The 12,759-nt window shown below is 40.8% G+C and overlaps 2 protein-coding genes across 2 annotated transcripts; both read left to right on the top strand.

Moving 5' to 3' along the window:
- Nucleotides 1-1,060: 1,060 nt before the first annotated feature.
- LOC131911283 (vomeronasal type-1 receptor 4-like) lies at nt 1,061-2,005 on the top strand. The gene has a single exon (XM_059263268.1). The coding sequence runs from the start codon at nt 1,061-1,063 to the stop codon at nt 2,003-2,005; it is 945 nt and encodes a 314-aa protein (XP_059119251.1).
- Nucleotides 2,006-11,389: 9,384 nt separating this feature from the next.
- LOC131911290 (vomeronasal type-1 receptor 4-like) lies at nt 11,390-12,313 on the top strand. Its single transcript, XM_059263276.1, has one exon. It carries the CDS (start codon nt 11,390-11,392, stop codon nt 12,311-12,313), a length of 924 nt encoding a protein of 307 aa, XP_059119259.1.
- The last annotated feature ends 446 nt before the right edge of the window (nt 12,314-12,759 follow it).

Below are 12,759 nucleotides of genomic sequence, written 5' to 3'. Positions count from 1 at the left end.
CATCATCATCCCCTGGTCCAGAGACATTCCAAACTCTTTTAGATGCCCTGAGGTTGCTCATTGGGGGTCACAGATTCCCTGAAGACATCCACCAAGATCACAGCCCTCTGCTACCCACTCTCCTAGGAAGTGTCCCACGATTCCTCTTAATGCTCTTCCTAATTACAACAGGGCAGTAACATGACTTTTTAACACAGAATTCTTTTTCAGGATGTCTTTTGATGATTCAGCTTTAATATTTGGACCCTATCGGGAAACGTTATTCAATATGACTTTTCACTGAGGACAATTTTTAAAAAATCATAATAATTGATATGGAGTGAAATCACAGAATAGTTAATGTCAAAAAAATTAAATGGAGAAATCAAAACTATAAAGCTTTGAAGTCAAATGCAAACCTGGGAAATGTTCTACTAATCCATATGCAGACAAGAAAGGAATATCAACAAAGGAGGAAACAGTGCGGAGGGTAAAGTACTAAGTCTGGGATATTTTACAGGTGTTGACCCAGCAGGGATTCTTAGTGTGTGTGAGGTGATGTGGGGAAGGCACACAGATTCATCATGAGCCTCAGGCTTTGGGATTCAAGTGGGGAAATATGATGAAATAGAATGAGAAACAGAAGAAATGTTGGTTGGAGAAACTGGAGTTCAATTCAGCTATGCTGAGAGTTAACTAGGATAATCCATGCACATAGACAGACAGACAGACAGACACACACACACACACACACACACACACACACACACACACTTGACCAAGTCAACTTTACTAGTGCACAGCTCAAAAATCAAAATCTCCTTTGAAACTTTAGATTTTGAGTAGCAGTTCCCAAACTCATCTGTCAGAGCACACACAATATTCCAGAGTCCACAGTGGGGAAAATTGGGACATTTCCAGGATCTAATCTGCACACATTATCTGTGTCTATTGCTGCCTCTTGCACACTAGAAAATGCCATTGTGCAAAATGTAAATTTCAGATTCATATCTAACATTACTGATGCTTCTTAAAAGTGTTTGCAGCATGGAAACAAGTCTTTCTACCTAAGAAGGAAGAAATGGTTTTGAAGATTATTAAGGAAATAGTTTTCTTCTTCATGACTGTGCTTGGCACTCTGGGGAACATTTCTGTTTCTGTACATTATATGTTCAGTTGGTGGGGAGGCCCTGAGAAGAAACCCATACACCTTATTCTCATCCATTTGGCTTTTGCAAACATCATAATCCTCCTTGCAAAAGGATTGCCAAAGACAATAGCAGCTTTTGGTTTGAGAAACTTCCTAGATGACATAGGCTGTAAGATCATCGTTTACCTGGAGAGGGTGGCCCGTGGTGTCTCCATCTGCACCAGCAGTCTCCTCACTGTGGTCCAGGCCATCATCATCAGTCCCAGAGCATCTGGGTGGAGAAGGCTCAGACCAAAGTCTGCATGGCACATCCTTCCATTCTTTTCATTCTTTTGGATGCTCAATGCTTTAATAAGTGTGAACCTAATCCACTCCATCACAAGTAAAAACCTGAATATGTCACAGCTTGAAAATGGTGACAACCATTGTTATTTTATGCTAGAAAGTCAGAAAACAAAGTGGATTGTTCTTCCTCTCATGGTCCTGAGAGATGTTGTGTTTCAGGGTGCCATGGGAGGGGCCAGCGGCTACATGGTATCTCTTCTCCACAAGCACCACCAGCATGTCCTCTACCTTCAGAAGTCCGAGCTTCTATACAGAACTCCCCCTGAGTTGAGAGCTGCTCAGAGTGTCCTCCTTCTGATGTTCTGTTTTCTTTTCTTCTATTGGACTGACTGTGCTTTTTCTCTATTTTTAAGTCTCTCTTCAGACTTATCTCAGAACAATTCTGAGATAATGATTATTCGAAAATTTCTGGTCTATGGTTATGCAATCTTCAGCCCCCTTGTGCTGATTCACAGGGATGGACTTCCCGCTGAGTGTTGGCATGCTCAGTGGAAGAAACTGAAAAACTGTTCCTCTTGTTTATCTGTTTAATAAGCATAAAAGAAATCTCTGTTCTCTAATATTGTGAGTAAGACAAAAATCCAACCAAAGCACTTTAAAGATGTTTTAATTCATAGACAGTAATCCTAGTGACTCACAGCCTTGATTTGAGAGAGATCTAAGCAAATCACAATGATATGGATATTTTCTCCAGCTAGGCACCCTGGAGAAGTGCCTTTAACTGCAGATTATGGAAATGATTTTCTCAGCACTGTGAGTCCAGGAGTGGGATATGTGAGGACAAATTGGATAAATTTTATCAAAGGAACTTGTCTATCTCTCTTTTAGCCAGGAATTTCTTATCTTAGGTCTATAGCCACAGGTAGATTTGTTCTTTGAGAATTTCATTGGGGGAAAATGTTACACATTATAGAATCGTTGTTTCCTAAACACAATAATTTAACCACCAAAAAGCCCATTTTAGGCTGCTTGAAATCAGGTTAATTATCCAGCCACAGAAAGGATCTTATGGAATTGTGAAGAAATGGTGAAGAATCAAGACACCTTTATCTGGAATGACATGTACTGTAAAATTTCAGTCAATAGAATCCATTGACACCAATCCCAGAACTGAAATGCATAGAAACACTTAATTGATGCATGAAGACAGTCTGCAGTAACATAGTTTATAGACTGTATAATCAGGGAATGTATGCACAGTAAAGTGCCATTCTATATCCCTCTGTAATTGCTGTATTCATAAAAATGTGAATTTGTTTTTCAATATTGATAAATAAATGTGTATGCAAGCAGACAGGACTTGTTGGTAGCTGCCCTTACTTGCACCCTGACTCTCCACAACACTATTCATCTCTCTGTCATGAAAAAAATGGCATAAGGATCTGATTCTAATTTAATTTACTTGGTAATTTCTGCAATGAGATCCACACAATAAGTTACTGGGTAGAGAATATGGGTCTAGCTATCAGATATTGAATGAGCCCATTATGAAAAGTACTTACTGATAGTTAACTTATTGTATTATCTTTGAACATAAAACTCTAGAATTGTTAGAGACAGATTTGAACTCTATTTGAAAATAACATTTCTATCACCTATAATAAGAACCCCTGTAAACATCTGGGTACATCATAGTTCTACTTTACAATGGTCAATCTATATTTATTTTGTGTTTGGTTGCACCAAAAATGTTAACAGTTTCTGTTATAGTTTTATGCTATAGTTCCTTAAGTAGCTTGGCTTTCTAGTATAAATATTACCTTGCAGTGTGAATGTAAAAATATCTTAGATTTCAAACATTTTCTTCAGTTATCATTTGTTCCAACATTTTGAAAGGTTTCCTAGGCAATCATCACTGCAGGATTTGTTTTTATATTTTTATTTTACTGGCAACAAAATCTATGAAGAGAAGAGAGTGAACACAACTCAAATTCCAGTCTGTCCTTTCTCTCGCTGTGTCAATGGTCATGCATCTCCTGTCTACTCTTAATGCTCAGCAACCTTCTCTCCCAGTTCAGATGCAACACATGTTTGTCACCCCATCCCCAGGATCTTACATCCTTCCCTCTGAGTCAGCTCTCAAAGACTGATTTAAAAAGTGCTTGTTTGAAATCTGGTTCCTTCAGATCAAGGCGTTTTCCCAGGTGTGGGTGTGCATGCCTGCAATGTCAGGACTGAGGGTGTTAAAAAGGGGGACAGGTGGGGTGAGGATAAAGGAGGAAGAGGAGAAGGAGGTGGAGGCAGATCTGGGAGGTTGACTCTATCAGTAATGTACTGGCTGTGCATTATGAGACCCTGAGTTCTCATAGGACCATGTAATAAAATAAGCCATGCACAGTGGCCTGTGTAACTCTAGGACTGAAAGGTGGAGAAAGACAGATCCTGGCAGCTCACTGGCCAGCCAGTCTATCCAGTCTGTAAGCTCTGAGACAGACCCAGTCTCAAAAGATAAGATGTAGAGGGCAGATGAGAGAGCTCACCAGGTAAGGGAACTTGCCACTAAGCCTGATGAAACAAGTTCAGTCCTTGGGACCCACATAGTGTGAGGACAGAACTGACTCCCATAAGTTCCCCTCTGACCTCCATGTGCATCACACACACACATACACACACACACACACACACACACACACACACAGACACGTGAATCAAAAAATAATGATAATGCGGAGAGTTATTGTGGAAGATGACACCAGATATATCAACCTCCATATTTCCATGTGGGAAGAGAGAGAGAGAGAGAGAGAGAGAGAGAGAGAGAGAGAGAGAGAGAGAGAGAGAGAGAGAGAATGCAAGGCTTCAGCAGTGATTAAGTTCACACCCAGGCACATCGTAAATTGCTAAATATTAAAACAATTAATTAACCAGAGAGAAACAACACACTTCTTGTGAAGAAACCTGGATTCTCAAATGACAATGGAGTTTTCACAGGGCATAGTGAATGTTATACAGAATTTGCATTGATCACCTTTCCTTATGGAACCTCTACTCAGATTGGTGGGGCACAGTGACATTTTATACCTCTAAAAACTAGTGTAGGGTCTGGAGAGATGTCTCAGAGGTAAAGAGCACTGAATGCTCTTCTACAGGACCCTATTTCAATGCCCAGCACCCACAGGGCAGCTCACAACCATCTGTAACTCCATTCCCAGGGGCCCTGATGCTCACTTCAAACTTCCACGGACACTGCATGCATGTAGCACAGATACTCATGCAAGCAAATACTCATAAATGCAAAATAAAAATAAAATCTAAAAAAATAATTTCTAAAAACTAATGTCAATTTAGACTAGAGTCCTATCAAATCTGAAAGGTATAAGCAAGTTCATTTCTCACCACAAAGTAACCTAGTAAATGAGTGCAGCTCATTTGACCAGAAGGCACATTGACTGACAGCACATATTTGTGGTGGCATCTACAAATGGGAATCTGGCTCTGCCCTCTTTGCAGGAGCTTTGAGACTGAACATTGGCTCACATCTGGGAACTTGCTGATGAACAGTTCTAGTGTTTCAAGTGAGATGAATCCAGATCTGGTGATTTCCCCCTTGTATATAGCATATAGAATTCTGGTGGAGTTCAAGGCCACTTGAATTTTACAATTATCAGATACCATGATCAGCCGATCAGCATAAGAGGTTTCTCTACATTGAACTGTTCTGATCACTGTTATTTCCATGACCATAGCAACCTTCCCTATGGTGATTGGGTCTCATCACTTGTTCCCTAGCCCCTTGGAATCAGATCATCACAGTTTGACTAGAGATTCCATGTCAGCTGGTGAGCCCCAGCACAGAGCTCATCAGAATGCTGGGGCCTTCCATTCTCATTAATAATTTCTCACAGCCACAGTACAAGGCTGTGCACCACTAAGACTATATAGTGTGTAAAGTGATGTTCTGACACCTATGTATAAACATGTCCCCACATACACAAGTACATTGTGAATTGTGAAAAATAAACAATCAACATGTTTACAAGGTCATCGTCTCTTCTCACAGTGCTAACTAATGTGTGTGTAATCAGATCCTGAACTTTTGACTCTGAATCTCTCTGAATCTTTCTCCCCCGGTTTCAAACATTTACAACCTTCTAATGGTGATCTATAAAGGATTCCATATTGATTAGGTGATCATTGGAACCACAAGGATTATGAAACAATCTTCTAAATACCAAGTGAACAACGTGTTAGTTAAGGTAAAATACAGAATTATCTAGGAAGTTTTCAACTGTCACTGGATAAATTCGTAATGATCATTTGAAAAATAAATTTTGTGTGAAAAAGAAACACAAGGGGAGGATGATGGAAAGTAATACAAAGGGTAAAAAGGGAATTAAGATGAATAACACTACAGGGACACTGCATAAACTTACATTAAGATACATATTATTTATCTCTGTGTGTATATATAGGTATATGTATATATACACTTAAATATAGACATACATCACACACACACACACACACACACACACACACACACACAGTTTAAATAGATCTACCCCACACAGGGGAAAATAATCCTCCCAGAAGCCATGGATTAACAACCCTAGTGCTTAGTAAAGGATACTGCTCTTTGAATTATTGGTCAAGGGTATCCAAAGACCCCCAGAACAATATAGACTATAGCCATCATCCTTATTTTGCAGTGGGGTGCATTTCTATATGTTGTGAATATGTGTGGCTCCCACTGAACAATTTTTTCACCTATGGCAAGAAAGCTTACAGCCAGGTGGGATATCCAAGCAGAGATACAGAGAGAAGGGCGGAGTCAAGAGAGATGCCAGCTGCCTCCAAAGGAGTAACAAGATGCCAGCAGACCAGTAACGCCACAGCCACATGGCAACACATAGATTAATAGGAATGGGTTAATTTAAGATGAAAGAGCTCTCTAGCAAGAAGCCGAAGCCATAGGCCATACAGTGTGTAATTAATATAAGCCTTTGACGCCGGGTGGTGATGGTACACACCTTTGATCCCAGCACTCAGGAGGCAGAGGTAGCCAGATCTCTGAGTTTGAGGAAAGCCTGGGCTACAGAGTGAGTTCCAGGAAAGGCGCCAAAGCTACACAGATAAACCCTGTCTCGAAAAACCAAAAAAAGAAAAAGAAAAAATATATAAGCCTCTGAGTATTTATTTTATAAGCGGCTGTGGGACTGCACATGGGAGAGATTTGTCTGGACTGCTGGACAAGGCAGGACTGGAGAAATTTCCAGGTACTTGGTTACCTCCCAGAAGTTGAGGGCAAGACCCTATTGCTGAAAATATCACAAACTTCACATAAAATACTTGGAGGAAATCAACCTGGTAACTGACCTGGAAGCCTCCTTCCTGAGAGCTACCTCTTAATAGTATTATAAGATGATGTACACACCGCTGAGGGAGAAAAGCAAACAGTAGCAGTTCAGCTGTAAAGCCTACAAATCACAATGGGTGACTGGCAAGGTATGTCTAATGGCTCAACAGAGGCACATATATATTGGGTAACCAACAGCATCTTGGGGATCACCAGCAGCATATTGGGGATCACCAGCAGCATATTGGGGATAACCAGCAGCATCTTGGGGATAACTAACAGTTGTCTAAATGGATTTAATGGATGCTCAATAGGAGAAAACTCATGCTTGGCCCTATCTATAAAGCTAGGTAAGATCCCATGGGTGGAAAGATCACGGACTGTAGAGGAGAAACCTACTACTGCCATTTTCCTAAACCAATAAAGCTTCAAACTGTGTTCCAAATACTTATGCTCATGCCTACAGATAAATATACCTCTCAATCATTGTGGTAGTTTGAATGAAAATGGGCACTATATACTCATAGGGAGTGGCATTATTTGAAAGAATTAGGGCATGTGGCCTTGTTAGAGTAGGTGTGTTCTCCTCTGTCACTAGGGATGGGCTTTTGGATCCAGGACATCACCATTCCATGATCATGGATCTCCTCATATCTGGCAGTGGCCCTGATGGCTTCCACCAGCTTAGCCAGAGCTCCTTCGTGTTTTTAATTAGCAGTAATATACTTGTCCTGTGGACTGGCCAGCTTGCCCTTCCCCATGATGATGTAGTATTGGACTCCCATCTTGAAACATGGAAGGCAGGGAGACCACCATCTTGATGGAGCCTGTCATTACCAACTAGACCTACCTGTTCTCCACCAAGTAGTGACAGTATTGACCTCTGCTTGAAAGACAGGCAGCCATTAGTGAGAATGTACTAAGCCAACAGAGAAACCTTTCCAAGATAAACTATAACTCAATGTCAAATAAGGGGCATATCATTTTGTAAAACACAGTTCATCCTAAATTCACCTGGCAATTTGGCTCCTTGTGTAAATTTACTGCTTCCACCAATAAATCAGTCAATAACCTTCCGAGGCTGGGCAGTGGTGGCGCACGCCTTTAATCCCAGCACTTGGGAGGCAGAGCCAAGCGAATCTCTGTGAGTTTGAGGCCAGCCTGGGCTACCAAGTGAGTTCCAGGAAAGGCACAAACTACACAGAGAAACCCTGTTTCAAAAAACCAAAATAATAATAATAATAATAATAATAATAATAATAATAAGCTTCTGATATGTACTGATGGTCATTATAGGACAGGATGAGTCTTTCACATGGAGTTCCATTGGTTTTCGGGGTCCCAGTTGCTGTTTAATAGACAAAGAAGGAAACAGTCACTCATAGAATAGGTCAAGGAAAGAACAGGACATTGCTTTTTCTGTACCTGTAAAGCAAGTCCTTTCTAATTCCCAGCTTCAGAACTTTGTGACAGTGAAGAGACACAGAGTGGAGACATAGGCAGCGAGACTCAGAACCTAGCTGCTGTTCACTTCCTCACTGCGTGTCCTTTTGTTAAAGTAATTCAACTCCAGACTGTACTTCCAGGGATCACTTCTATAGTTTGTTACATACAGTAATTAAATTCCAATTAAGTCTGAAACAGCTTCTAGAAGAAACCTATGTAGTAATTGTGGAGGGAGAGAGAGATGTGCCCCAGGGATGAGATTCTGCAGAGAACAAGAGAGTGAAAACTGAAGCCCAGTGACAGGTTGTTGAAAACAAGACTGAACCCAGAAGGTTCAAACGCAGCCCTGGAAGGCTCACCTGGCCAGAGGACTCACCCAGAGCTTGTCTTCCACCTCGGCTGCTGCAGTGAGCACACCTGACCACTCTTTGATGTTCCTCCCTGGGGCTGCAAAATTTCCCTCTGAACCACACAGCTCCTTTTTCTTTGACTGTGAGGCATAGGGCTGGGCGAGCCTGATCTCCACAGGTATGTACCACAGGCTGGAAAGATGGTTAAGTGCCAGGCTTCCATGCTTAGGAGCCAGTGCCTTTGGGGAGCTCAGGGAGGGTCTTTCCGTGTGTTGCCTCTTTCCTTTTGGGGAGAATAAGAATGATACAAGAACATCTCCAGTTCCTAGGGGGAAACAAACCAGAAACCCTTCTCTTCTGTAAGCTCTGCCTTCACCTGTGCCATGACTACACCATTATCAGTTTCCACACAATGTCTTCAGGGCATATTTGTCTCTTACATATGGACAAACTTTGTCTTAACCTATTAAGATCTTAATTCTACAAATCGTCCCCCTCTGTCCCCCTTTCTTTCTCTCTCTGTGTATGTGTATTTATCTTAAATGTTTTTCTGCACTCATCCTCAAAGTCTCCCCTAATCTTATAAATAACATACTATACCTCTGAGTCAACTTCATTATATACCAATATGATAGAGAAAACTACTAACAATTTGTATTGAAAATTATAATTATTCTTTATCTTGGCCAGGTTACAAGTTAATATGATCCATTGTAAATTAGACTCAGTTTTCTGAAGCATCAAGCACTGTTGCCTTTGCTGGTTGAGAAAACTCTGTCTGAAATGGGCACAGTTGCTTGCCTGAGTTGTTACCTAACTCAATGTACAGCACGCCCTTTTAAGTAGTTTCCAACAATAATTCAATGGCTGTTTAGGAAGGTAATTCCCTATTATCCCTGCTACTGTTCAAATTGTTAGTCAAAAACTACTGGAAGTATTGTAATAGGGGTTTCAAAGCTTACCCCAAATCTGATTTGGAGATTTGGGTCCTCACTAACATTAAGGTAGGAATCCTGGGAAGATGGGAAACACTAGACCAAAATCATAAAATCATAAATATATTTGTTAATGACATGAGGGTATTGGGGAATAGTTTGAATTTTGTTTTTTTTTTAAGATTCTAGATGTCTGACTAAATTTTTAATCAACTCTTATTTAAATACACCAGTTACAGCTGTTCTTACTGATATGCCTGGTGCTTCATTGCACTAAGGGCTGAGAATTTCAAACCCCAGCATGCTTTATTTAATGCATGGCTACAGATTGTAATCGCTCATCTTGCAGTCAAGGAAACTGAGCCTGAAAGACAGTACTTCATGAGGGATTCTACTCATGAGGCTGCATCATCCCAGACTTGGGAACAAGCCAATATTCACACAGTTCTTGTTGCCAGTGATCTTGGAGATAAAAGATAAAAGGCAGGCATAGAGGCACACACCTACGGAGTATAAAGATAAATGAATCAAAGATGCAGTCACTAGAGACAGGACATAAAACAGGTCTGTAGGGGGAAGTTTGTGCCACCCAGGCCCATGGTCTGGACAAATCTCTCCCACCCGCAGTCCCACAGCCACTTATAAAATAATTACTCAGAGGCTCATATATTAATTACAAACTGTTTGGTCTTTGGCTCAGCTTCTTACTAGCTAGCTCTTATATCTGAAATTAACCCATTTCTGTTAATCTCTGTGTCTCCACATGTCTCATTACTTTACCTTTGTTACATTACATCTGGCTTCCCCGCTTCCCGGGGCGGCTCTCAACATCTCCTCCAGCCCTGCCTTTCTTCTCCATGGATCTCTGCTTGGGTTTTCCACCTGCCTCTAGGCTGCTTAGCCATAGAGCAGCTTACTGTTAAGCAATGATAACAACACATATTCACAACATAAGGAAAGACCATTCCACAGCACAGATTTTTTTCTATATTCATTTTAAAAGAAAAACCACACAGTAATAAAACAAAAGGAATTACAGAAGAAGAAAGGTCTCCCACTCTGAAAGATGCTACTATTGATGCAGTAAGATAGGGTTGTTTTGCTTCATATTGATTTTTTTTTTTTTTTTTTTTTTTTTTTTTGGTTTTTTGAGACAGGGTTTCTCTGTGTAGCTTTGCGCCTTTCCTGGAACTCACTTGGTAGCCCAGGCTGGCCTCGAACTCACAGAGATCCGCCTGGCTCTTTCATATTGATTTTTGTTTTGCTTTTGGGGCTGCTCTAGGGTTCTCTTGGGGTGGGAGTTCAGACGGTCTTGTTACGTGACTGTGGCTGACCTGAAACTCTCTATGTCATTGCGGGGAATCCACAGCAATCCTGCCTCATCCTTGTTCAAGAGCTGGGATTACAGAGATGAATGACCAGGGTTGACACAGTTTTTTAAAGAAGTGTCCATTGACTAGCTGTGCAGGAGAGGAGGTTAAGGGAATGTCCGGGTTGGGAACTGACTCATAGCAGAGGTAACAAAATGAAATAGAAAACACAAGGAGACATTCAGGTGGGTAAGCATTTGAGTTTATTTCAACACATGCTGGGGTTCAAAACACATGGAATATGTAAACATCTGAACATGTAATTTAATTTGGCTAATATGGAAGTCTATTTGCTAATATAAATGTTTTGTAATTTCAGATATTTTTATCTTCTCCCACAGATTCCACTTAAGGTATAAGATGTCCCATAAAGACTAACAAGAAAAAAAAAGTAGAATTCTTTAGATAGAAAATGTGTTCCATTACACATCCGGGTTGTCTTTTATAGACCAGAAAGACACTATGACATTAAATATATTTTACAGATATATATCATTTCCTCAAACTCTACTTGGAAGATGCAAAATTATCTCCCTACGAAGTTAGAAATGGTTTTGAATATTAGTGAAACAACAATATTCCTTCTTATAACTGGACTTGGCACCGTGGTGAATATTTCTGTTTTGGTGAATCACATATGCACTTTTGTGGGTTCTGGAAAGAAATCTATACACCTCATTCTCATGCACTTGGCTTTTACAAATATTATAACGCTTTTCTCCAAGAGCATGCCAACAACATTTGCAGCTTTAGGTCTGAGACACTTCCTAGGTGATGTGGGCTGTCACATTATTGTTTATCTGGAAAGGATGGCCCGGGGCCTCTCCATCTGCACCAGCAGTCTCCTCACTGTGGTCCAGGCCATCATCATGAGCCCCAGAGCCTCCTGGTGGGGGAGGCTCAGACTGAGGTCCACATGGCACGTGCTTCTCTCCCTGCTCTTCTTTTGGATTCTCAATTCCTTGATCAGCATGAACCTCCTCCACTCCATCAGAAACAGAGTCACAAATACATTACAACTGAGTAACAATAGTTTATACTGTTATTTCAAAAAAGAAAGTCAGAAAATAAACAGCATGTTTCTCCTTCTTATGATCTTGAGAGATGCTGTGTTTCAGGGAGCCATGGGAGGGGCCAGTGGCTACATGGTATCTCTTCTCCACAAGCACCACCAGCATGTCCTCTACCTTCAGAAGGCCAAGCTTCTCTACAGAACTCCCCCTGAGCTGAGAGCTGCCCAGAGTGTCCTCCTTCTGATGCTCTGTTTTCTTTCCTTCTATTGGACAGATTGTGTTGTCTCTTTATATTTATCTTTCTCTTTGAAGAATGACTCCTTCACAATGCATTTTCAAAAATTTCTAACCCTTGGTTATGCAGTTCTCAACCCGTTTATCCTGATTCACAGGGATGGACACCTGGCTGAATGTTGGCATGCTCAGTAAGATTGGAGAAGCCATGTTGCTTCAGAATAGGAGGTTTGAAATGGCTGTTAGTATTTTCTATGCCTTGTATATGTTTTTTAATCAAGTAAGAAAAGCTTAAGCAGGTAAAGATAGTCTCACACAGTACAGCTGGTGGTGAGCAGGCTATGTTTGATATGAAGATCAGATCAAAGAGAAAGAGACCCAGGTATCTTCTCATTTACTCTCACATCATCCTTCAACATTCAATGTGAACTGGGCATAGATAGACAGAGGTCATTCAGAGTGAACTCTGCATACATAGATGGAGGTCATTCAGAGGAACTCTGGATAGATAGATGGAGGTCATTTGGTGTGAACTATGTATAGATAGATGGAGGTCATTTGGTGTGAACTATGCATAGATAGATGGAGGTCATTCAGTGTGAACTCTGCATAGATAGATTGAAGTCATTTGATGTGAATTC

Source organism: Peromyscus eremicus, chromosome 5 (genome assembly GCF_949786415.1).
Source record: "Peromyscus eremicus chromosome 5, PerEre_H2_v1, whole genome shotgun sequence".
In the NCBI taxonomy this organism is placed as follows: Eukaryota; Metazoa; Chordata; class Mammalia; order Rodentia; family Cricetidae; genus Peromyscus; species Peromyscus eremicus.
The sequence above is the reverse complement of the archived record's forward strand: the minus strand, read 5'-3'. Positions and strand labels throughout refer to the sequence as shown.